General features: G+C 43.1%; 1 protein-coding gene and 1 long non-coding RNA gene across 6 annotated transcripts in view; one reads left to right on the top strand and one right to left on the bottom strand.

The window, feature by feature from the left end:
• The window catches only part of LOC134143696 (uncharacterized), a 170,504-nt gene that overhangs the window by 17,515 nt on the left and 125,943 nt on the right, over positions 1-27,046 (top strand). For all 5 annotated transcript variants that reach the window (XR_009959167.1, XR_009959168.1, XR_009959169.1 and 2 more), the window contains exon 2: positions 15,171-15,317. This is a non-coding gene — a long non-coding RNA (uncharacterized LOC134143696). The remainder of the gene's footprint in view (positions 1-15,170; positions 15,318-27,046) is intronic.
• On the bottom strand, positions 7,550-9,172 carry JUN (Jun proto-oncogene, AP-1 transcription factor subunit). The gene has a single exon (XM_062581796.1). The coding sequence runs from the start codon at positions 8,997-8,999 to the stop codon at positions 8,055-8,057; it is 945 nt and encodes a 314-aa protein (XP_062437780.1). The 5' UTR covers positions 9,000-9,172; the 3' UTR covers positions 7,550-8,054.

Here is a 27,046-nt window from a genome sequence, read left to right as displayed (position 1 = left end):
TAGTAAAATTGGCATAAAGTCTACCTAGGCATTTGTGTAGTGTAATTTAAACTGAGAAGAAAGGATTTAAGACTTTTGACTTGATCTCTGGTAATTTGAAGATGCCACAGCACTCCTGTTTCTGCCTGCACTTATGTTCCACCTCCTCTATTGCTCCCCATCATTTCGGCTGTTTGTGGAGCTATATAATTTACCAAATAAGGGAAGCGATGCAGATTAAATGAAGTTTTTTTGCTTTTTGGCCAGGTTATTTCTAAACTATCAGTGTCCAGCAATATTCCAGAAAGTTATACCAGCACAAATGAGGGAGTGGAAAAGAAGAGGCAAAGGAGGAGGGGAAAGGGAGGCTGCTTAAGCTGGCACTGATGTAAAACAAACAAACAAACAAAAAGCTTACGCTCATCAAAGCTGAGCTTCCTGAGACTTGGAGGCTGCTCTAGCTGTCAGCACTGGCCTGGCAGCTGCAGTAGTTGTAGCAGTGTTGGCCAACTGTTTGGCTACTGCAGTCCACAATCTGGCATATAAACTAAGCTGCTTTATTGGTAGATTCTTAAATACCACAGCTAAAGCTACTCAAGGTCATTGCAGCAAGACCCCAAGTTAAATCAAAATCAGTGAAATAAGAACATACATATTTTTATACCAGTTTAAAATGATCAGTTTTAAAGAACTAGACCAGTGTAACTTTCTCGTAAAGATGAAAGTGTGGTTTGGGTGTATTCAGATTTCTAATGAAGAATAAAGTATTTTCAGAGAAAATATTTTGCCCTTGCTTATTTGCTTTATTTCTACTCTGGAAATTCTGCCATCCCTGTTTTCCCACATAAGTAGAATATGATCTTTAAGTCTGTTTTCTTTCCAGTATTTTTCAATGGCCTGATTTCCAGAACTAGTATTTATTCCCAGCATCTTTAGGAATCATACTACGTTTTTGTAACCATCAAGCAGTAATTGAAAGAAGAATCACATCTGTCAACTTCATTGTTACTTTTGCAAAATTTCACAGAAGTGAAAGTTATCGGTAACTGTGAAGCTCAGTCAGGGGCATTTCCCTGACTATACTAAGCTTAGGTGGTTTGGGGAGTGCAGAAATGGGAAAGAACATTCAAAAGTCTCTAACCAGGCTAATACGATAAAAGTCCAGACACATCTGCATGGAGAAGACCAGCCTGCTTTTTCACAGGTCACAGCCATACAAGTTGATGTAGAAGGAAGGTAGATAAAGATGTGCTGCTTCCTCCAGTGCTCCGTTAGAAAGATGTTGGTCAGAAATTCCTGCTTCAAGAAAAAAATCTGGACTAAATTCTGCTTGCTTTCCTTCATTTAAAGAAGGAGAGATTGTTAGTAACTTTTCAAGGGCTGGTACTGGTTACTAACCCTGCTGCAGTTTAACTGTGAGGTCTTGTACTGTCAGTTTTGTAGTCAGCTATGCTTACTGTATAGCTTTATATAGTTTTATGTAATACTGCATATTCTAAATATTTAAAATACATGTTTAGAAATATTTCATCTGGTTCAGTCAGGAAGCAGAGAGAATAGGCAAGCAAAACCAAACAAGAAATCTGGAGATGCATTTTGCCTTGAGGATTTGTGCCTTTTCTCCCCTTCAGGCATTGGGGTCAACTCTTGTTGGTTATTCTAGCCCAGTAGGGGTCATATCTTATTAATTGGGACCCAGAGACACCAGTGGAGGGTTCATGATATGTCTTGCTTTTAATGATATCTTACAAGGAGTTTCAAACAGTTAATGTTTGGGGATTCTTTAGTGTTTGTGTAAATAAACAATAATGTTGTTTGTGTGCATGATGCAGCAGAGAAAAACTTTGCATACAGGAATTTCTCTATCACTAACACATGGTGGATGTTTGCAGAACTCTTTAAGTAAAAGGAAGTATCACCTGTTTCTGATCAGGTAATCACTGTAGCCTGGTTTCAGTCTATCTAACTAAAGGCACTTAAGTTAAAAGAACAGGCAGGTTAGGTTTGGGCACTTCTGGTTAGTAATTTAGATTACTTGAATCGCTCCGTGAAGATGCCTGTGCTTTTCTCTTAACTGTAAAGAGAACTGGTGGTGTTTCCTAGCCTAGGTGCCTTGATTAGGTGATAGAAGTTAAAGTAAACAAATCCAGGCATGTCTTGAAAGTGTTATGGCATCCTATAAAAAGGAACATTCTGCGCTTGACTTCTCAAGATGAAACAACCAGAATTGGCAAGGTAGGTGCAGAAGTTTAAGATTTTGACCTATGTTAAATGTTCTGAAACTGCTTTTAGACAGAAATTGATACGACTTTTTTTTGTGTGTGCTAAGGTGCTTTGATTTGTGGTCATACTGAGGTCACCAACTTTGAAAAACCTCATCACTTGAAACAAATAGGCTCCAATTTTGGTAATATTAGGCTATGCTTTTAAAACTACCAGTAATCATTAAATGGTAACTCAAAATTTCTTAAGTGATCTCTTTTTAATATGCCTCTTATGTGAATTGCTTTATGGTTGTTCTCTTTTTCTTTCAGTAATAGCATTTACCGCATGATGCGTGTTTTTGTGACTTCTTATCTGAGACATAAGAGACATGATAGCTGTAGTCATCCCCGCTAATTCAGAATCCCAGATGAGAGTAATTCAAAAAGTAGTAATGGCTACTTCAGGCTTTGAATCCTTACAGTGTCCCCTTGAATAGCTCTGCTTAGTCTATGATAAAATGATACAGGATCTTTCTACTCATTGCAGTAATTATTTTAAGAATCTAGTGAAGCTGTTTTATTTATTTTTTTTCATTTGAATGATGACTGATTTCATCTGAAAACGAAACTTTTCTGACTAGCACACCAAGAGCTCCTGGGTGTCTGTGCCATTCTGGTTTGTGACTGTTTGCTTTTTAGCTCCATCTGCTGGAATTATCTCTCCGATTTCTTATGTCTTTAGTGTTACGCTGCTGGGTTTGACAGCTAATTGGCTTAAATTTAGGAGAAGAAACATAGCTCACAATTTGGAGGTGTTTCTAGCAAGTTGCTGATCCTTTTACTTAAGGAACCAGCCTAAAAATTGCTTGAAGGGTACAAAGCTCAAAATGCAAAATGATCCTCAAGTTTAAAGAAAACAAATATTTATTCTTCCTCTGATTCTGTTTATAAACAGTTTTATAGATACCTTTATAGGTTTGGATTAATCAGATCAGATCTTACTTATGACTTCAACTCGTTTTATTCAGTTTTCTGGCTTTTTTTTTTTTAGTTTTTTCCCTAATGTTCGTTGTTATACTCTAACGAAGAAAACTAGCGGTTTTCAGTGTTTAATCAACACTTAAAAAAGATGCTTTATCACATCTATCTGTTTCTAGTGTTTCAGAATATTTAAGGATAGAAGTGACTGTGATGAACATCTAATATGATTTTTGTAGTTCCATTATTCCTTAGCAAAACATACTGAAAAGGATAATAGGCAGGACCCCGCTGTGCTAAAGCTCTCTAAAACTGTTTAAGTTGTCTGAGGCTTTCATGGTAAATTACGTTATTACTTTCTATCAGTTTTCTTTGTAAGAAGGACCAGTTTTGTTCGGAGACTTTATTACAGTGTTGATGTCAACAGTAATGTATACAGGTAGAATTAGGATTGCCCTCAGTTCTTGGGTGCACACACTGCCAGTGCATATCATGCTGAAGAGCAAGCACTTCTCCTCTGGAATAATCACCTCCTCAAAAAATGATCCACTTATGTTTTGATTTTTTTTTTCCCTTTATTTGGAAGGCTAATACTGCCTTCCTTCTCCGTGTCCCACAGAGCTAATGCTAGATGTTACTAATGTATAGTCTGTTTCATAGTGAGTTTGGGTATATTATTATTTAATATTTCCTTGGTGTCCATCTACCTATTATATAATACATTGTGTTTGCTTGTGTTGTTTATAATTTTTTTCTGTATATCAAAATTTGACTAGACTGTTTTTAGCTCCTTGGTGTGGGTAAATCCACATTGTTATGCCTAAGCCATGGGAATAGGGACTAAAAGTCAGAGAACAGAGAGCACACTAGTCTTGGAATTAAAGGTAAGTCCTAGACCCCTGCCTCTTTTACACAGTTCTGTCTTGTGCTTCTGGACATGGTGCATCTTACTGCATGGTGCACTACAGAGATACGCACGCTTGTACCAACCAGAGCCGGTCCTTGGCTGTGTGCTGCTGTAAGGCAGTGCTGCCCAAGCTGGTGAACCCAGAGTCTCAGTGATATTTAGTCACTCAGTCAGAGACTGTGCTGATGCCGCTGTATAAATTCCAGTTTTGCTGCTGGTTCAGGCTCCACATGGCACTGTGCAGTGCACATGTGTGCTACACAAAGCTAGAGCAATTCTGTAGATTCATTTCTTCCTGCAGCATTGTGGGGATAAATTCATTAATACATATGCAGAGATGAGCTATGCTGGAAGGCTGGTTTACTTTTTCAGAAAGTAATTATTATAATGGCTTCCCTGGGCTTCTGCATGGAACAAAACTATCAGGCTACTTTTTGCATAGGTTGAGAGGGATATTGTTTGTAATTCGTGGCGGTTTCCTGTAAAATGGAAAGACAGTGAAAGCATCTCTTCATCAGTAGACTCCAGTGTTAAGTAGGTGTGTGCCACCATACAGCAGTACTTAGCAGTGCCACATTTTGAGGTCAGTGTTTTGTAGACTTAAGTAAATGTAGGTAATTCAAGAATGGAGAACTCCTAGTAACTGTTACTGTGTTCTGAGTGTGAAAATGACTGGCTTGTAACTTTTTTTCCCCACTGCAGAATACTTTAGACCATTACTGTTCTCTCTGTAATGACAATATTGTAGCTTTATTTTTTTATTCGGTGAGTAATTGTGGTCAAGCCCCCATTGTAGCTCACTTGTATTCAGGAGATAAGTGTGAGGGGTTTGTTTTTACTACAGACCCAAATTCTAATTAATATTTCTGAAACCCAAACATGTTGTTCTGATTAAAGGCTCTTTGCCTAGGCATTTCTGTGTAGCCTGCCCTGTTTGAAACCCTGCCTTTTTCTGACTTCACTTCCTGAATCCGTTGACAACACTTACAGCCAAACAAAATAAATGTTCACAATGCTGTTATTTGCAAAATATTCCCTTGTGAGTACAGCTGGGGCAACAAAAAGCAAGTTTCTCTCTGAATCTCCAAGAGAACTGACTATTCCTTATAGAAATAAGGCATATCATGCATTAGGCAATTTTAATCTCAGCAGTTAAGTGTTTAATCTTTACATTTCACCACCTATAAATGCATGCATGCATTTGTCTTTCGTTAGTCATGCTTATTGATCACTGAGTGATCTAGTAATATGCTAAGTGTGATGAATTTTAGTTTGTGCTGAAGTGAGCCAGACTCGCAGCCCACCAAGCTGTTTACAAAACGGGTGGAGGTAGTAAAAACTTGCTTTGCTTGTGCTGTCTTAGGCCTGATCCCCAGGTGGGATATGGGATACACAAAAGGGGTCATGCTATTTCACCCTAGTGAAACTGTGCAGCTGGCACTAACTGCAGTCTTGGTTGACAGTAGATTTTTCCAGTAAGGCCACCAGTATGTCTTGAACCAGATTGCGACAAGTGCCTCCTGTCACACAGGCAAACCCATCACACGATGCCCTCTTTATCTAACAGTGCTGTTACTGAGTAACTTTTTTTTTTTTTTCCTGTGCTACTGAATGTTGTACCTGAGAGAGAAAATACTTAACTGCAGTACTAAATGTGCGTATGCATATTAGCATAGGGTGGAGCAGACTGTCACTCAGCTGCATTTAATTAACATAGTATTTTATATAATGTATTTATTTTTTACGTAATTAGGTGATTAAGCAAAATGCTTGCTAGTAACATCTATTCCATAACCCAGCACTACTGAGAGTTAAACCTGTACCTTTGCAGGTAATTAATCTCCTTGCCCTGCTTATTTTGCTAGTTGGCACTTGCTAAATCCCTGTAAAACCACACCCAGCAGTGCTGTGTATTATCCCTCTGCTGTCTATTCCTACATATGGTCAAAATCAACTTACCTTCCGGGTTGCTGACATCAGCAAAATGTTCTCTTGGCAAACTACAGTATCCTCCTAGTAACCCTTTGTTTGGTTAGTGTTTTTACAATTGTACGCCTCTGACAGCAGCAGGCAGCATCTAAACAGTGACTATCTTAATACTCGCATTATTATGTGGAGCATTATTATTGTGTTTTAAATATTAAAATAGCCCTTCATATAATAAATTCATGTGCTATGGGCAAAAACTGTCAGAGGAAATATATTTGATGCTTCCTTTAAGGAACTGCTCTCTTGACCAACATTAGTTAGAAGTCTCAGGGTATCATTTTGGTAACAGTAAATGTAAATATATACAGCTACACGGTCATCTTATGAAGTGACCTCAAGCAAGACTGTCACTTCATATTAAAATTATGCTTATCCATAGTTTAATTAAAGGAAAAAATTAAGGCTGCCTACTCTAAAAGGTTAATATGGTTACTTCATTAATAGTAATGAATTATTAATATTTTCTGCCTCTCTTTTGATGGTATCTTTCTCCTGTTAGCTGTTTGGCTCTAAATATCAAGCAGGAAAACATCTGATCTTCCTTCAAATACATGCCTATTAAATTAAATGAATTGGGTGTGGTGTGTTGAGAATTTTGGAAGCATAATTGTTTCCCACTGAAAATTTTAGTAGTATGCTTCTAAGGTAGATGTTGTCATTGTATTAAGGATGAAACTTTGAGAAGTGACAGGAAAGCTGTTACCATAACTCTTTTCATTTGCCATTAGACAAATAAGTTTACTTAGCCTAAGTAAACTTAAGTAAACTTAGAGTCAGTTTTTCTATTGGTAAAAACTTTAGAGCCTGCAGGAACGTCTGAAAGGGAAAGGAATTCAAGATAGGGAAGAGGTTACGGAATTATGAAAGAAACAGGCAAGAATGAAATTGAATGCTTCAATTTCAAAAAGCTACAGCATATTTTAAACCTTCCCCCTCCCCCAGCCTTCTTGCCTTACATTTGTTAAGGGCATTAGTTTAATAAAAAGCAGCCAGTTACAGTTCAGACTGTTACAGCATGGGGCAATTTCGTGCAGCAGCAATCAACCCTTCTCCAACCTGCTTAACTTTAAAATCACTAGGTTATGGTGAGCAGTCTAATCAAGTTAAGACTCTAAACTACAACATAATGAAGATTCAAAAAGCTATATTCCTTTAAGGATCAGGACATTTTCTCCCTCTTCTCCTCACACATTCTCCAGGATATGCCTGTAGTTTTAGAACAACTTTGATGTAATCCCTACCATTTTGAGTTCAGAATAAAGGGTATTTTCCTGACTCAAGTACTGCCAAAAAAAAGTGTGAGGGGGAAATGCATTTTAATTATTTTATTTTCTTAAATATAATAGAACCGTCTAGATTTTTTCCAGAAACAGAAACATTAAAAAAATTATACTTTATTACAAACAGTAAACTCAGAGTGCTAAAAAAAGGAAGAAAAAAGCTTCTTATTTACAAACAATACTGGGCAGTGCCCAAATAAACAACATAAAAATAACTTACAAAGTCATGAAGTAGTTTATTGACATTAATCAACTTTCATAAAATAAAATAAAAAAGATATGTACATACACCATTTACTTGAAGGCAGGCAGAATAGTTTTGTTGTTGTTGATCAGCCTCCCGCAAACCTCCCTCCCACTTTTGTTTTTTGTTGTTTTTTTTCTTAAGGAATACTACAGAAAGCAATCTACAGTTTCTATTGCAGTTTAACCTTTAATACTGAATGATCATCAAATGTTAGGTCCATGCAGGTCTTGGTCAATGTTAAACAAAGATCTGATGTCTCATCTGAGCAGGAACAGCACTTCTTGGAGTGGTGCTGACTGCTTCACTACTAACTCAAGCTGAAGGCTTGCCAGTCTTTCCACACATGCGCTTTGCAGAGCACAGGCAGGACTCAACCTTTCAGCTTTTACCATTAGCTTTATGCATCTGCCACTTCTGGTTTTCTGCTGAGTTCTACCATGGTATCATAGTTCTTATTCAAGCTAGCCTCTTCAAAAAGTTTGCAACTGTTGTGTTAGCATTAGCTGGCACCCGCTGTTGACATGGTTCATGACCTTCTGCTTTAGCTGTGCAACCTGTTCTCTGAGCATGTTGGCAGTGGATGCCAGCTCTGAGTTCTGGGCTTTCAAAGTTTTCACTTTTTCTTCCAACCTGGCAATCCTTTCCAACTTCCTTTTCCGGCATTTGGATGCTGCAATTCTGTTTCTCATACGTTTTCTCTCAGCTTTGATTCTCTCCTGTGACTCCATGTCAATAGGGGACAGGGGAGGTGTTTCCCCTGGCATTTCAGGTACAGTCTGAGGTTCTTCTTTCAAAGCCTGAAGCCTGGGATGCTGCACTGGCATCTGGGGGTTTATGTGATGTTGAGGTGCGTAGCCCATGCTGTTTGCGTTGTAGTTAGGTGCAGAGTTAAGCGCGTTGGGGTTGAAGTTGCTGAGATTGGCGTACACCGGAGGCTCGCTGTGCAAATTAGTATTGTAACTATTATTGCCAGCCATAGAAGACACAGGTGCCATGCCACTGCTAACAGGTTGAGCAGCAGAGGTAACGCTGGGCAAGGTGTTCTGGTTGTGCAGTTCGGCTAGAGCTCTCACAAAGCCTTCGGCAAAGCCCTCTTGCTCGTCGGTAACGTTTTTGGGGCAGAGGAACTGCGTCGGGGTCGGAGTGGTGGTGATTAACCCGTTGCTGGACTGGATGATGAGCCTTTCCAGTTCTGGCGACGCCAGTTTGAGGAGCCCGACATCGGGGGAGGTGAGGATATCTGCGTTCTTGTTCCTCAGGTGAGGCTTGAGGTTGCTGGAAGGATCGGACAGGTTCAGAGTCATGTTCTGCTTCAGCACTTTAGGGTTATTATATCCATAGCCGCCGCTTTCCGGCGGCACGAAGGTGGCGTTTAGGGCATCCTCGTAGAAAGTAGGTTCCATCTTTGCAGTCATAGAACACAGTCCGCGGAGTTGTACCCAAGTTGCGGTCGGTGGGGAGAAGCTGCTCGGCCGCCGCTCGCGTCCCGCTCAGAGGAAGTCGGCGTTAGCGCAGCTGCCTCGGGCTCCGCGGCCCGGCCCGGCGCGGCCCGGCTCGCCGCCGCTTCTCGCCGGGGCGCGGGCCGGCTGCCGCCGCCGCCGCGCAGGGGGGGCCCGCCTGGCCCCGCGGGGCTGGGGAGGGCCGGGACAGTGCCGCGGGGCGCCTCGCCGCCCGCCGCCGCCGGGACGGGACGCGCCGCCGCCACGAGTTGCCACAAGTACTTCCCCGGCCGCGGGAGCTCCCTCGCCGCTCGCTCGCTCGCCTCGGCGGAGCCGCCGCCGCCGGCCGTGCCCGGCTCCGCGCTGCGCTGCCGCCCGCCCCGCGCGCTCTGAGCCCTGTCCCGGCGTGGAGCCTTCACTTATCAGCGACCGGGAACCCGCTAAAAATAGCCCATGATGTCACCCCGCGGGCTCCCCATTGGCTGCCGCCGCATCTCCCGGGGGAGGCGGGCCGCTGGCCCGGCCTGGCGCGTACCAGCCCGTCTCCATAGCCACCCCGCCCCTAGAAGCTTCTCAGCGCCGGCGCGGGGCCTTGTGGGATGAGGTAATGCTGGCGGCGGCTCGGGGCATTGTGGGCTGACGTATTGTTTTGAATATCTGGTTACCCGCTCCCAGAGCTCGCGCCGGGTTGGACGGCGGCGGGCGGGGCGGGGGCGCCTCCTTAACGGACAGGTACCAACCGCCGCCCGTGGCGGGGGGGGTCGGGCACGAGTCCCCCCTACCCGCCGCGCTACAGCCGCCGCCGTTAAACCCCCGGGTGTTTTCCTTTCCTCCTGTTTTTTGTATTTATTTTGTTCTGTGTCGGTGGCGTGGTGAGGGCGGGCCGCTGGTGTGTGCGGGGGAAACCTGGCCGCCGTCGCGCCCCCCCCCCCGATGGTACGGCCCTTAAGGAGGCGCTCGGCGGGAGCGCGCGCGTGTGTGTATGTTGGGGGGGGAGGGCACGAGCCTCACGTGATTTCCCCTGCTGCCCGCCCGCCCCTCGCCCGTGCGCCTTCCAGGCAGGGCCGGGGGCGGCGCGCGGGGCCGCCGAGGGCACAAACCGCCGCGGGGCGGCCCCCGCCCACGGCGCTCGCCGCGGCCCCGCGCCTCGCCGCGCCCCGCCCCGCCCGCGCGGAGGGGCGCCCGGGACCGCGCCGCCGCCCCCGCGGCCTCGCTTACGGGCCGGGCCGGGCCCCGGCGGCTGCTGCTGGCTCCGGGCCTCCCGGAGGGGCCCCTGCGGCCGCGGAGCGCCCGGCGGCAGCAAGGGGCGGGGGAGGTGGAGCCGCGTCCGCCGGGCCGGGCCGGCCCCGCTCCGCTCCGCTGTGTCCGCCGCCGGCGCTCGGCCGCGCGCAAGTAAGGGCGCGACTGGCTCCGCTTCCTTCGGTGGCGCCGGCCCCGGGCTCAGGACGTGCCGGGAAACCAGAGCCCCCCACCCCCCGAAAAAGAGGGGAGCGAAAAGAAACGTGGTGCCAAGTGGGCTTCTCTAACCCCCCCCCCCCCCCCCCAAGGAGAGGGGGCGGCAGCGAGCTAATTTTAGAGTGTCCTAATTCTGCCGTGGAAGTACAGGTTGGTTAGGAGCGGGGAGACCCCTGGAGCTGGAGGGCCTTAGCCGAGGAGGCTGGAGCGTGCTGACGCGCTGCGCGGAGCAACAGATGGCCGGTACCTATCGCAACCGGTCTGCGACAGGCTGCGCGTGTTAGCTGAGCGCATCCCCAAGAACAGGGTGCGCCCCGCTGCCTGGGCTCGTCCTCCTGACCTTCCTCCTCCTCCTCCTCCTCGCGCTGCCGCGCGCCCCGCTCTCTTCGGGAAGCGCCGGTGCGTAAAAGCTGACGTGCAGCCGCCGCCGGGATAAAGCGCAGCGGCTATTTAGGGATGGACAGGGACTGAAGAAGCGCGCTGTATCGCGACGCAACTGGTGCGGCGGTTCCGTACGCTTCCAACACCGAAGTTTTCCGTTGTAGAGCGGTCCAGCCCTTTGCACTACCGCGCAACATGGTCTGCGGTATTGAATCGCTTTTTATGATACGTAAAGGCAACAAACTTATGTCTAGGTTTGAAAATACGCTTTCAAATTCTTGGTCCTATTTTTTTCTAGACATAATGACATAATTACGAGTTACAGTATAGGGGACAAGAAGGAAACAAACAAACAAACAAAAGGAGCTGTGAAATAAAAGTGAACGTTTAACTTCACTGTTCTTGTGTTACTGCTCTTTATTTTTCTTCAGTCCCCCCCCCCCCCCCCCCAGTGTTCCCGGCAGATTTCAGTCAGTATATACATTTGACCACATGGCCAGCACGGGTGTTACTTTGTAAGCTAATTGCCATTATACAAATAACAGTTGCAGTTCTTAGCACATTTCTGTTAATAATGCATAACATGAAATACAAAGTTTGCTCAGGAATTAGTGGCCTCCTCCGTGCTGTTGGTATACCTGCTGCCTTCACGTAGGCAACCTGCATCTATGTTGCAGGTTACTCAAAACTGCTCAGCTGCCACTGTAGTTTCAGCTGCGTGCTGTCTTGCAAAACAGCATGGATTACTGTGTATGCATAAGAATATCAGTTATTTAGCTCCTTTTTAATCTTTATGCATAAGATAAATGGAGGCCAGTTGCTGACTGTTCTTTCACAGGAGCCAAGGGCGTCAAATGAAAGTGGCATGTGGCAGATTTGGAACAAATGAGCAAAATTTCTTCACAAAATGCACAGTTAAGCACTGGAGCTCCCTGTCACACTAAAGGTTTCATGGGTTTAAAAGTGATTAGATGAATTCAGAGAAGAAAAATCCCTAAGGACTCTTGAATATAACACATCTCTGGTTCTGGAAACCCCGAAGCTGCAGATGACTGGTGTTTGTGAGAGCATCCTGAGGCAAAACTGCTGTGTGCTTGCTGTGATTTTTATGTGCTGCTTTAGGTACCCGCTGCTGGCTACCATCAGAGTAGTTGGACCTGATATGGCTGTCCTTACATTCTTGCTGCCTTAAAGCTTCCCCTCCCTCCCCAAGATACACCGTAAAAGATGCCCCTGTGTTGTGTAGGTGTACAGTTTGGCTGTTTATAAAGGGCTTGTCTGTGCAAGGAAGAAATTCTGGAGAAAGGTAAGACAGGAATTTTAAATAGCTTGTTTTGTGGAGGTTTTTATTATGGAATATGAATGACTTTTAAATTAACCTGAAAAGTTTTTTGTTGTTGTTTCTGTTACATAGCAAATGATTTGCATGGGTTTCCTCTGCTCAGTTTTCTGTATAGACAAATAATGCTAATTAAGTTCATTCCATTGTGTTGTTGATATATTTAATTTATCAGAGAGCTGTCTCAGTTTGTTTTTGTAGTCTGGACTTTGCTTTCTAGGACAAAAGAGACTTAGAGAAAATCAGGAACATGGCTGATGTAGTTTAACTGCTCTATATTACACAAAAACTTAGTCTGAAAAACTGTTCCCTTATGGTTAGTCCAGTTCAGCCCTAACGATAGCAATGCAAGCTTTTCATTAGCTTCAGTTGGACTGGGATGGATGTACTCACTTAAGTAATTTTTTTCCTTTCCCCCACCCATTTTAGTTTTTTACTTCCTTTTACAAAGGTGGAGTTTCAGGACTAGACATTCCAGTTTGCTAGGGACATGTTGCTGCTGAGGCCTGTAGCTATGGGGGACACCCATCAGTCCACTCATTAGGCTAATTGCTGCTCACTCGGGGGTTGTTCGGTCCAGGTTGGCAGCAGACAGTCAAGCTGGTCGTAAAGGCTGTACATAGCAGGAAGACTCTGGAATCAAAGACGAACTGACGTTGCTGCTTGTTCCAAGGGGGTTTTCTATCTCTTGGAGTCTAATGCGGGAATGACTGGTCACCAGGTGCTTAGCTGAAGGCCGAAATCTCCGCTTAGATTTCAGCTAAGTGCCAAGTTTACCATTTGAGCTTTGCTGAGTGCCACAGATCGCAAAACAAAAGTAGGCCCTGTGAATATAGAGGCAGTGATCCTTCGTGGCCATCAGCCAAGGAGCTGGGAATTTTGGCGACTAGGCTCCTGATTTATTAAACAGCTATTACTTTAGGACTTTTTCCTCCTTTCCTGGTGTCCTTAAGTAAATATACCTTCAGTAAAATGGAAGAACACTTACTGACCCATTTATAAACCATAGCCACTTACATGTATCAATAAACTAACCTGTGGGTAGGGACTGGGAATTAGGTATATATCTCTGATGTGAGAGGCAGATGCTTTGACCAGCAGCAGTGTAGACTTTGATTTATAAAGTTGTCTAATCAATCAGTACAAGACTGACTGAGGCAATCAGATAATCTGAATAATTAAATGGCTTTTCAGGGGCAAATTAAAATTTCTCATACATACCACATCCATGTAAGTTATATTTGGTGTTCAGGAATAAATGGATTATTTGTTTCAGTATCATAACATGAATGCTTTTGGCTTTTTTTCTTGACCACTTGTTAAAAAACAAAAAATGGTAGTTTCTACTCTTCATAAAGCAAGCAGTGCTAACAGAAAGAAAAAAAAAATTGTTCTCATGCAGTGCTTTTTTTAATAAAAACACTTAAATGTATTATAATATCTGTCTTTTCCCCTCACTGGAGATATTTGCACAATGTTTATTACTTACACAACTCTTCCCCTCCCTTGTCCCCCCCCCCCCCCCACTCCATGCTTTCAGACATGCTCTCCTGTTTCACTACTGCATGAAGTGAGTGAGACTGGGAATCAATGGATCTTCTCAATGCTGCTTTTTACTTGTTTGGGGAATTGTTATATAACAGGTTCCCCGAACTGAGAGATGCAGGAGTTTAGAGTGGGAAGGAGCAAGCGTATTTCTTTTATATCTTATATTGGAACATACTAAATGAAGTTGAGAGTGAGAGTGCAAAAATAGCAGAGTTTCCTTGGGGTGAGTGGAAGAAAAATAATTTGCAGGACATCTAGTGCTGCAGCTCCCAAGTCCTCCCCACTTCCTCAGCATACATTTTCATAGTCTGTTCATCCATCTAAGTCTACATCACTGCTAAAAGATCCTCTGCTACCAGCTTCATGTCTCCGTGGCCTTGCGTTTTACTCCCTCTAGGACTCATTTAGCCAGGTAGAGATCCAAGGGCTGGCTCTGACTAAAAGCTGAGCTGGTGTGTGTGTGTATATGTATAATATTAAAAAAAAATGAGGATACAAGGGGAGGGGTAGGAATGTATAGGCCAGAGGGAGAGAGGGGCCCTAAACTGGAGGTGAAGGACATTAAAACCAGATCTGCAAAACAAGACTGAACAGTAGTCCTGAGCTAGTCTTCAGTCTGTGCATGAAAAAGGCTCCTTAGAACTACTGGCACTTGTAAATGAATATCATGTCCATCTCCTCCACCCTCAATTAGTCATCGCATAACCAAGCTATATGCATTTAGTCCTTTTCATCTTCTTGTCAAGCCCTTTAGCTTGTCCCCCTCACCTACTCATCCCACCAATCATTTTAATTAATCTCTGAATTTCTTTGAAACTACTTGTTTGTGGAATGGAGGAAAATGAGTAGGTTAGAGAGACAAGATTGTGAATGGTGGAGGTGAGGCGGAGTTAGGAGACTTTGCAAGACTTGCTCGGTTACCTCTGGGGCAGGACAGCAACATTAACTGTAAACAGAGAAAGAGTGCAGAAGTAAGGAAGGAACCACTAAAAATATCTCTCTTCCTTTTTTAAGAATACTGTCTGCACAATTGAAAACCAGAATGAAAGATTTTATATGATTGCCTCGCAAATGGATAAAATGATCTTATGTTTTTCCAATAGTTATTTTACTAGATTACTCACTGTCATTTTTTCCTATTCCCAGCTAGCTTTATAGAAGACTTAAATGGTCACTGCTAGTGCTGAGAAATCTTTCTTTCTTTTTTTTTTTTTTTTAATGATTAGTGAACTATATTTTTTGGTATTGAGAGAATTGTGTATATTGCACATTTCTGATCAGAAGATTGATTGAATAGAAGTTAACCATATTGCTTAAAGATGAGTCTGAAAGGGACCCTGGGGCCTCGCTCCTCATACTTTTTAGCCTGTTACAAATCTAAATGTCACACTGTTAATGTGTCTCTGTTTTGTTTTATACCATAGCATACCCAGTGCTTTGAGAACTACAGAGTTGGGCAAAGTTCCTGTCCTGTGGAGATTCCAATTGGAAAAATCCTCTACACACAACCGAGGCTGGCAGAATAGCAGTTGATCCACAGTGGGAGCCCAGAGAATGAAGTGGGTTTGAAGGTGAGCTCTAAAGGAGGCACTGGAGGGGCTGTGGCATATGCGGAGCAGACGGCTGTGCTCAGCCTTGTGAGCTGGCAGCATGAAAAAAAGATAGCATACAAACAGAAAAATATAAACCCCGAGAGCTGGGGAGGCAGCTGAGCACCTCCGATGAAAAGATACTGAGTTTGAGGACAAAGATCCCAGATATTACTGAGAGGCAGTTTCTCTGCAGGGAGCTCAAGTTAGCTTTCTGACAGTCTGATGTGCCCATAAACACACATTAAAGTACACAGTTGCAACAAAATACATTGATTTTATGATTGCTATTTGTGACTGTAAGTCTCGGAAGCTGTTTAACTATTGAGGGCCCTTGATAAAATAACTGTTTTGATTATGGTCTTAGAATCGATGCAAAATGCTTGGATTTTCAATTAATAAACAATCTGGCATCCTGTCAAAGTTTATACCTCACTCGGTCTTAGCAGCTGTTGGAACAGTAGGTTCCTGGCAACCTGGAATAAAGCAATGCCTGTGACAAGAGAAGCAAAGGAAACAAGTCTGCATGAGACCAAAAATGCTGGTGTAAAGCACCACAGAGTTTAGGTGTTTCTGATGAGAAATCAAGCTTTCCTTAGCTATGTTATGGGTTCAGGCTTAGGTGAGGACGATGAGTTTCTGTTACTGGATATCACTAGTGGCTGGTGGCTGACAGATGTAAGGGCACCTGTCTGAATTCGAATAATTTTGGTTTTGCCAGTAGTAGCAATAAACTGAAAGCATCGAGCAGTGAAAGTAGGTCCTGCAGATTGCTCCTTCCCAGGGATTATAGTGGCAGAGCCTGTGGGGAAGTTTAGAGTGCCTGCTCATGTAATTCAAATGGAAATATTCACTCTGGATGACAGTCATCTGTGTTGGAGTCATGGTGTGGGAGCAGTAAGGGTTGCCAAATAACTAAGGAAGGCATTGTAGGGAGAAAAGGGCAGGCCTAAGTAAGATGGTACCTAAAAACACAAGCACAGCTAGAGACTTCAGGTTTGTACAAGATGCTGCTAAACTGCTACTTTTCCTCACTCCCAGGTGGTTAATAATAAACAACCTTGATCACAGCTGACATACTGGCACAACTGCATAGCTGCTCCTCACTGCACGAGCCATCCCTGTCCCCATACAGGATGGGGATGTCCTGTTCTCATCCACAGTGGCCCCATAGAGTTTGCACAGGACAAGAGCAAGCTAGCTGAAACTTTCAAAATTGCTGTTGCTTCCTTTCTTCCAGAAATAATTGTAGGGAGTTGCATACACTGCAGTGTCTGCATGTTCTCTCCTCCTACAAGGAAGATGGAGAAGGAAAACTATCCAAAACCAGTATTGATCCCTCCCTGAGATCTTGTTTTGCACCATAGGTTCGGGGAGCACAGTTCACATGTGTGCTAGGGGAAGTACTCCACAAACAACAGGCGGTGCGTTTGGTAGACACATTGGTCAGTTCACAGGACTATTTACACAGCCTGTTGAGAATGTGCAAAACATATTCAAATGTTATGCCTTTTTATTAGGAACGAGTTGGTGAGATCAAGAAAAAGATCTAGGATAAACAGACAATAAGCAAAGACCTAAGGTTTGGGATGCCTGCTCATTGAAATTCAACTTTTTTTAAGGGAGCACAAATAGACATTTCAAAAATGACTTTGCAGTATTTAGAAGACTGGGTACCTGCTGTAATATTGAACATACTTTCTGAGGCTTCTGTTCAGCTAAGAATGGTCTGTGGACTCAGGTAAGTCATGTGAGAAGTTAAGCACGTGTGTTGTAAGAGCTAATGGTACAACGTAGCCTTGTTCTATATAAGCACGTATTGTGCTGATGCTTTCCAGCTATTGCGTTTCTGACAGTCAGTGTAGGAAAAGGCATGTGGCTGGCAAGTCTGCAAGTCCAGACAAAAATATTTTGGGTGTGGATGCTTGCAGCCAGGTGCTTCAAGTAGGCATTTATGTCAAAGATCTGAGGTCAATTCAATGATAGCCAATTTCAGTCCTAGATGATTATATAAATATTAATAAAAACAGTGGTTTGTTTCATGTTTATTGATCTGGAAAGTATCTATGTAACCCTGTAGTGATGGTGGGGTGGGGTTTATGTATTTTTTGTAAATTCTCCTGGCTATCTTAAATGTAAAGGAAAAAAGTTGTTTACCTCTTCAATGTCACCTCATGAGTTTAATAAGAACTAATCTTACTTTCGCTACACTTTTTTTTTTTTTTTTTGGGGGGGGGAAGAGGGAACAGATAGAACTCTGTTTTTTTTTTCTTTTGCCTTCCTGCTTAATGACCTTAAGTCACTTTTGCTTCTCTGTGCCTTGGTTTCCCTGCCTGTAAAATGGGCATAATGAGACTGAGGTCCTAGCAAAGTAGGAAGATCTATGGAAAAAGATGATATACCAATGCTATGAACTTATTTTATTAATCAAAAAATAGTCTTAAGAAAAAGATACAGAAAAGGAATGGAATCTCATCTAGAAGAGGATACCAGATTATTTAAGTTCTTATTAGTAAAAAATATTTGTTATTGGCCCCATTTGCTTTTAGGATATCAACCATTGACATTTTTATTGGTTCATCAGCCTTGTAACGTGTTTTGGAACTGATCCAGGACCGTGCAGAGTATATACTGGCACTTAGATTTACGCCATTTTTCACTCTCTGATCACTCCCTGAGATTTTGACTAGATATCTTCCTGTTATGGGTCAGCTCTATTCCGAGGTTTTTTTTCTTTACATTTAGCATCTCTGCTGCAAGAGACAATGATTCGCAGTTCTTAATGTCAAAAATACTGTATTGTAGGAAGTAGTATATGCCCCTTTCACTGAAGGGGAAGCTGAGGCACAGGGATTGACTCTTCTCCAGAATCACAGATAGCTTTTTGGAAGGTAGGAAAAAGTCCTAATGCTCATCCAATACTTGTCGACCAAAATGTCCTGTGAAACAGGAACTCTTCTGCATTAGATGTCCCATGGGGAAGAGGATGTGTACACCAGCCGTTCCTTCCTCATATGATTGGGTATGGCTAGTTGTGGGGAGGTGAGGCCCCCTTGGCCACCTCCACCCAGTAAATCTGCACATAAGCTTTCTTGCATATTTTCTCATATACATTTATTTTTAAATGCTATGTGTGCAGTAACTTTTAAGAAACCCAAGGAGCGTGTGGTGTGTGGCTTCCCCCCTGCCTCCCAGATGTAAGTCGGCGCAATGTAGTTCCTCAAGTACTTTCGGCCAGTGCTGCTGACGAAAGAGGCAGTCCTGCCCTCTTCCTGCTCCCACACTGTCCCCTCCCTTGTGCTGACACAACCATGAGGTGAACTGGATTGGGAAATATATCCCATTCAGATATACCCCAGTGGAAGAAAAAAAATGAATGGCTGGGGAAGGAGAGATCTGCTTCTCTTCAGGGTGTCACCAGCACATCCCAAGTTGAAGTCCTTGTGGAATTCAGTGGTCCCCATTACAGTCAGGAGGTTCATTTATTTGTCCCAACGGCTTTTGGCTAAAAGAGAGTATGCTGCAGCTGGAACCTCAATCAAGCGGATTTCAAAACATTTCATTCATATGTGGTCCTCAGTTAATTCTTAATACACCTTTACTATAGTCAGTAATGCTTCCTAAGCTTGTCAGCGTTGCAGTCAAACAAAGGCTAGTCTCAAGACTTTGTGTTGTGTAAATAAACCTTGTGCCTAGCAGGGTGTCACTGAGTTAATGTAAAGCCTGTGAAAAGGGGAGGGCGTGGGAGCAGCGTGCCAGGGTTAACAGTCTGTTTTCTGCACAGGATTGCAACAGGATTGCAACAGCCCAGCTGATCTGAGCCACTGCACGTACTGTAAACACGGCGCTGCGCGCGGAGTTGATACGGGTGGTGATGGAACAAAATTCCTTTCTGGGAAACGATAGTGGAAGGCAAGGGTTCGCTTTAAGGAAATTCTCAATGAGCATATGAGTTTTCTTCATAAAAGGCTGCTGCTTTCCAGGTGGCCCATCAGGCAGCCAAAGAAAGGAAATATATATGGCAACGTTCACTAAAGGGTTAAGGTTTCAGGGCAAGGAAGGGGAATGTAGAAAATTCCCTGAATTTAATAGTTATGCTTGTATCTTCTGTGTGGCTCTGACTCCTCCTTTGTTTTTCACAGATCTGTAAGCAAGGGACAATGGCCACTCTGGTAAAAATACACAGCAGTTTTTGAATCAAACAGCATTTCATTTGCAAAGCTGTCTGGAGAAGTGCATATCCAGGGTATGCTTTCTGAGGCATAATGGGAAATATTAGCAAAGGACAAGCTATCTTTTTTGAAAGTTTTTGTAAAGCAAGTGCTTTTCTGTTGGCTTCAAAACCCTCCATTGCTTTTAGTAGGATGGCTTTTTTTTTTCCTCTCTCCCTCCTCCCCCTAAAGAGAATACAAACCATAAGAAACATTTCAGTAGAGCTTGCTGCCCCTCCTCCCTTTCTCTCCCTCCCTCCTCCCCCGAACATTGGGAGTTCTCAAAAACGTTTCAGTATCCTGGAGATTAAAAACAATGTCCTTAATTTGTATTTGTCTTGTAATGGCTTTGACTTTTACCGCCCTCTCCTCCCCTGTATGGAGAGTACATGTGTGCACACTCCCTCTAATGTTGTTTATATGCTCACTGTTGGGCTCAATATACGGTTTCTTAGCATGGCACCTTCCCATGTGAAGATGTTTCCAGGTCTTGTTTTAGCTCCTGCTTCCCCCATGCAGCGTGACTCGATGGAGCATAGCTGAGAAGAGCAGAAATAAATACTGATGCTGTCAGTAAATTTTAGTTGATTAAATGGAAATTAACTCTAGAACCTCATGAATCTACTGGCAGCATAAATGTAGGGCAGCTGTTTACATAGCATCTTATAGGTGTTCCAGTTAGGCAGGTTTTGCATAGTGCCTATTTAAAGTTTAAGCATTTTATTAATAGTGCATCTGAAGAAGTTTAGAACTATAGTGCACTATTACACCTCTTAGGTAACATTAAAAAGGATGTGGTAATCTGTTTAAGGATTCTCTGCATAAATGGGGATATTACTAAGGAGAAGCAAGATAAAATGTAAATGTAAATAATTGCTCCCAAAACAAAGAAACTGGCAGGCAGCCAGATAGAAATTAGAGATTTAATTAGTTTTATACTATAGGCCTAAATCATACCAGTGGAATCTTGAGTCTATTCAGTAAATGGCAAACCCCTTGTTAACTCCAGTAGGACCAGGGATTTCCCCTTCATGAACGTGTATATAGGTAAAATTTCCCAGAGTGTACAAACATGCTATATAAGCGATTAGATTTGTCACAAATTTGAGTTAAAGATACTTTCATTTTCAGTATCTCCAGCAGAGCTCCTTTTTGCAAGGCGAGGAGTGTTAACTCTTGTGTCTGAGCCAAAATTCCAACCTAAGCAGAATGTACTCATCTAAATTTCCCTTTTGGTTTCATTTGGACAAGGTATTCTTTGGTGTAGTGTTGCTGTGTACTGTTACAACAGTTGCCGTGTTGGGAGCTTGGGAATGCGCCTGCATGGAAGAGGTTACATAAAAACTGGAGCGTTGTAATCTCAGAGAAACCCCTGAGTGTGATCACTGAAAAGAAAAAAAGATTATGGAAAACACATCAAAGAGTCTCGGTGAGAGTCCTAAAAGGAAAAATACCTGATTATATTTGTTTTAATTTTTTTTTGTCTTACATGAAATAAAAGATGTGTGGTGTATCCTAGGTCACCACCCGAAGGGGTGTGTACTTAAAGACAACAGAACTGGACTCTAACACTTCTGTGGTTTATTTTGGTTGCAGGGCTGGGAAGATAAGATATAATTGCACCATATACATAGTGGTGCTATCAATATGATGGATTATGCTTCCCATACACCTCTGACCACCTTGCCTACTCTCTGCCTGCTAATCTGTTTCTAGCAGGGTAGCTCCCAGCTTTCTGACCTTTCAAGAAACTTTCAACTACATTTTTTTTTAAGCAGTCACAAAAATGTTTTTCTTTCTCCAAAAGTGCAATTCTTCCCTGTAATGAAACTAGTCAGAGACTAGCATGAAACGGGTAATACTGATTACTAAATCTTATGCTAGTTCAGGTTCAAGAAATTGTGACTCTCTGGGACTGAAAGTGTTTAGATTTCCATTAAAGATCTGGGAATAAGAGCAGACATTGATAGTCCTGGTAGTTCACACTCCACCAGATTTTAATACTGTTATTTCAGAACAATGTTAGGTTCATTTTTCTAAGTTTATTAGACTTGGTCTGCCCTGGGAACCGTGTTAGAAAAAGTCTGAACTAATAAAATATGCAAAATGTGGTTTTAGGACTCTCCTCTAATGTGGAAAGGGGAAAAAGGTTTTAGCTGGTAATAGCAAAACCAGTAAGGGAGCTGTTTACTTAACATTCTCACAGTTATTTTCTAACATGCCCTTTCAGAGGTTTTCAGCTGGATTTAGTTCATGTGGACTAGCTTATTAAATAACATTTTCTACTGATACTTGTTTTCTTAGCTATTACTCCAACTTTTGTAGTTGCAGTCTTTTTCTCTCTGGTATGCTGGTACACTAGATCCCAAGAAATTAAAACAAAGTGACTGAACAGGATGTTGGAAGTAGAGGAATATAAGATATAACTCCAGTAGACATTTAGAGGCTAGGGAGGAAGGTTGCATCTAAATTTATTTTTCCATGGAAAAATCTGGCTTATGTAAATTGATGTGGCAGTAAGATTACAAGTGCTTGTGTGATACGACCTGTGTACCTTGCGTGACTTCTACTTGAGTGATAAAGCCTTCCTAAGAAAATGGAAGGCAATTAAGCCTTTATACTGTCCTACTGAGAACATGCTCTCTTGCCGAGTCTATGTAATGTGCATAACATAAACATAGGTCTAATATGCATATACATCTGAAAATAACAGAAGAGGCGCCCCTTTCCATCTTAACAGTTTTGCTGCTTCCCAGGCTGTCTCGTGTTTATCATCATTTTAGGAGTTTTTTTTTCACGTTAGGAAAAACAGTAGTGACTGTGGGTATTTGTTTCTTACACAAACAAAAACGGATCATAAAAGATGCAAGGTACAGGAATATACACTCTTATTTGTGCCAGTTAGGTGATAGATTGACTTTGATTATGTGTAAAATATTTGGCTTTTCTCTTTTTAGAGCCCCTTCTAGTCTGGGTTCAAGCTGCTGAAGAAATTGTCTTGTACTGCAGTGATGTTGCTTGAGGTACTTGAGCTAACAGGCCTTTTGGAGTATAAGCAAGAGGAAACTTGGAGCACACTGTTCTAGGTGAAGGATCCTTGTGTTTTCCTTCTTTCCTTCTACTACCTTGATCTGAGGGTCTTCAGGACATGTAAAATCCACCTCTTCCTCCCTAATTTGGGATTCTGAAGAGCGACAGATGGATGAGCTAAACATGAAAAACAGAACAGAGAGATCGATGCAGAGAGCAACACCGTTATTTAGACCTTAAAGGTTAAGCATCTTTCTGTCTAGGATGTCCTGCTCTTGTGTTACAGATTCACTTTTTGTTCAGATTAGAAGTCTAATCTTTTTTTCCTTTCTGTTTTTTTAACAAAAATACTAAAAAATCACTCACTCAATATTAAGAGTAATCTACATTCGTTTAATTTTGATCTGATCCTCACAAAAACAACAGCTGTGCCTGTGAAGCTAATAGAAGTACAATGACATGAGTAGCGGCAAATACTGTTTTTCCTGAAATCAAAGCTAAAAATATGTTGTTGATATATATGCAGTGTTACTGATTCCTATACTGTTATAGCTAATATAATATATCTAGAGCCTGGTATAGTTCATAAACGCACAAAGTATATGCATCTTGATGGTTACTTGTGTTTAATAGTTTTTTCCTGAACACTGTCTTACCTTTGTTCCTCAGTGCATTCTCTACTTCACTTTATTCTTCCATGTCACAGCATCGTGCTGGAAGGAAAGCTATTGTGTACAGCAGACTTTCTTAAGTTTTATAAGGGCGTCCATCTGGAAAGACTTTCTGGTTATAGAAGGGCTGGTGCTGTAAATATTCATGCCACTAATGGTCTTGTTGATTTTATTTATGCTCTTTGCGGGCTGCATAGTCTCAATTTGAATAAGGGTTGCAGAGTATATCCTAAATTCAAAAACCACGTGCATCTTTTAAACCAAACAAGATTCCTATATCTGTGTTTAGGATGCTTAAACAAAGTGGTGGTTCAGAAATAGACCGTCCAGTCTCCAGTGAAGCAGATGAGAAGTGCAATTGGTCATCACTGTTAATAACCAGGTGCATAAGTTTGGAAATGTTGATCCAAATCACATTATTATAAGTGGTAGAGAAATGTCATGACTTACTGAGATTAAACAAAGACCTGCTTCGAATCTTGTGACTTCAGCTCATAAATGGATTTCATCACTCATTGCAGCTGCATAAACAAATGCATGTGGTATATATGCATGTTTTGTTTTTGGAAGCTTTTTTAATCCTCTCTGCTTTTCTTTTTCTTTTTCTTTCTTTTTTTTTTTTTTTTAATTGCTCCTAATGAGCCAACATACCCCAGTTCTGGAGTGAAGCCTCATGTACCTGAGCAGCATAGCACAATCACTGCTTTTAGGGGAATAGTTTGCCTCCTTTTCTCCCTTTCTGGCAGCTGAACTGCTTTGGCAAGCAAGTTATTTTAAAGGTGAAATTTACAGTATGAAAACTAGTGTCCAAACTCGTATTCCTTTTATGAAAGAAGTAGTCTTACTCTAGTGCTCCTTTGATGCTGCAGAAATGTAATTCCAGCTCAACCAACAATTGCAGTAAGACCTACACAGTATCTCAGCTTGTGCAAAGTTTATCGTGCATCTAAATATTTTTCATTTGTTTAATGTAACTCTGTGATGTCTGTGTTCTCCTTTCTCATGATAGGCCTTATGTATGAAATTCTAGAAACCGATGCCCTGTGATTATCCATAAGTAATTAGTACTTTGCCCATGTTGTCTTGCCAATGTGTTGCAAATGGGATGTGGCAAGATTGATCAAAGTTCTGGTCTCCCCTGCTGGGATTATTACCCGAAGGCACTAATGATGGCAGTAGTTTGTGATGTGGAGCAGACACTTGTCATCTGTCTGTTTAAAATAGATACAAATCAAAACTGTCAAGCCACTCGCATACCTCTGGGTTAAAATCTACTGCTTTTTGTTAACTATTCTACACAGCATCACAGGGCAGGCAGTTCTCAAAGATTAATCTAATTTAACCCCAAAGTTACTAAAATCTTTTTGCTCCTCTGTTAAGCAGCCCTATTTTTTAAGCAGCTGGGGAGCAATCTTAATCGTGTGTGTTCCTAAAGCTTGCTTAAGCAAACTGCCTCAGTGTCTGAGGCTCTGAGCGTCCTGCCCCATCTGCTAAAGCCATTAGACATTGCAGTTGCTCATCACCTCAGAAAATCTGTCCCCCTGCTTAGGTAGCTAAAAAGATGCCTGACATTGGAGACTTGCACGCCAAAATGTTGCCTTGACTGTCTTAAAATGTCACGTTAAAATCAAGTACGGTTCACCCACAAACCATCTGGTTTTGCAGATCTGAAAGTGATCCTCTAATTAATTAAGCCTCTCTGCTTCCTAATAAGGCCTAGCTCGGGGGCGGGCGGCGGCGGGCCGGGCCGGGCCGGGCCGTGCCGGGGGCCTGGCCTCGCCGTGCGCCTCGCTGCTCGGGCGGTGCAGCGCCTGCTCGGGCCCCGGGAAATACCTGGCTTTCTCCTTATACGGCCTCGGAGGCCGCCGGCGGAGCGGGGCTCCCGCTCCGGCGCTTCCCGGCGCGCCTTGGCTGCAGCCCTAAAAAGGCAGTGCCCCGCTCCCCGGGGAGGGCAGCCCTCCCGTCCGGCGTCTCGCTTACACGGAGAGCCGCGCACGGGGTTTGCCGCTGCTTCTCGAGGAAGCCGGCGCGTTTCGCAGCGCTGCCAGGGTCGTCGTCGTCCTCCTCCTCCTCCCCCCGGGTAGTGAAGGAGCGCGCGGGGAGTAACGCGGAGCACGCTTCGGCGGCGGGCTGCGCCCCGCGACGCCCTTCCCGGGCCCCGGGCTCCAAACCCGCCGCCTTACGGCTTTGCAAGGGAGAGCGGTCAGCGGCAATAGGAGCTCCAAGCGATGCGTTCCCTCTTTCCTCCCCCCGCCCCGCTGCTGCTCCTGTTTGCTCTGGTTGGATTTTTTTTTGAAAGTCAGAAAAGAAGTTTTCTGCTCCTCTTTTACAGTGTGGCTTTGCGGAAAGTTGTGCTAGTATTACTGAGTGGGTGGTGGGCCACAGCCCAGGGATAGGGAAGAGCTGTGTCCCATATTCTTGCTAATGTGAAGCTGTAGCTGCTCTAGCCTCCTCCTGAAGAAAAACTCCTCACTGCTAGATATCGTATTAGGTATTTTTGAAAGTTTGATTGAACATTCTTGAAGGATCTGACTATTGATTCATTTATTTCACGTGCCAAGTTACAGGCTTAGTTACAGTCTGATAGATTTTTAAGGACAAGTTCTTTACTGGTGCCAGATTTTGGAAAGGCTTGAATATACTAATTCAGAGGGGGTTTTATACTGGATTTTTTTATAAATTCAAATTAACAAGCCGTCTTAATTTGAACAAATAGCAAGTTTTTTTTTTTTTTGATTTTTAAGATCTGTGGCATGTGCAGTGAATGGTCACATGATGGTTTTGGAAAGGGGCTTAAACCCTTTTCTAAGGGGTTATTTGGGAAAGGCCAGCAAAAGAGGTCCCTGGAGAGCACGTTCTTTGGAGCGTGTGAGACACTGGGGCACAGCTCTTGAGGTTTGAACATAGCATACTCGGGCACAGCAGTGTTTCTCTGCAGAGCCACACATTTCCTTAGTTTATCAGGCTGCTCCTGGCAATTCTGTCCAACCTTTGGACTTTACGGCCCCTCTCAGGATGTAGCATGGGTTCCCTAATATCACTTCTCTTGTCTCTTGCCAAGTTTCCAGCAGGCAATGAGGCCGTGACAAGCAGGGTCACAGGTGTTGAAGGAAGTTGGCAGCACAAACAATTACTGTTACAAAACTGGCTTCCACAGTTATAAAGATGAAATACTGCTGTTTTCATGGTTCTGTCATAGCATCCCCATCTCCTCTTTTTCTGAGACTATTAGGTATTTTCTAACTCTTGTTCCTCCTTTTATGGGCTGTTGTGCTGGTGCTAAGTCCATGCCCATGGATCAGACTGGTGGCATTATAGCAGTACTGATGGTTAGGGCAAATGTAACGAGAATGCCAGGCACTCACATAATACACACTGTCAGCTGAGATCTGGTGCGTATTTTCTAATGTTGTTTTTATACCTGCTGGAAATTTAAGTTTGCGTCTCATATAAAATGTATTAAAAGCCACGTTACGTTTTGAATGGCGCTAACAGGAGATACTTGGAGAAACGAGGATCAGTCAAGAAGGAAGAGGGTGATTAGAGAGAAACGTTGATCGGACAGTAAGGAAGAAGGTGCCTGTTAGCAGCTCTAGTAAGACGAGGTTGGAGACAGCATGTTTGACCAATGGCTGTGGCATTTGATAATTTGGGAGAAACCAGCATTTACGGTTTCTGTAGCTTTTGGGCACTAAATATAGCAGAGGAATGTTTCACAAAATCCTCATAGGAAAAGGGAGCTCCTGCCTTTGCCAAGCAAGGTGCAGATTAGTCAGAAAACTGTGTAATGTAATTTGTA

This window comes from Rhea pennata, chromosome 8 (assembly GCF_028389875.1).
Source record: "Rhea pennata isolate bPtePen1 chromosome 8, bPtePen1.pri, whole genome shotgun sequence".
Lineage (NCBI taxonomy): Eukaryota > Metazoa > Chordata > Aves > Rheiformes > Rheidae > Rhea > Rhea pennata.
Note: the sequence above shows the minus strand (reverse complement) of the source record. Positions and strands in the feature narration are given on the sequence as shown.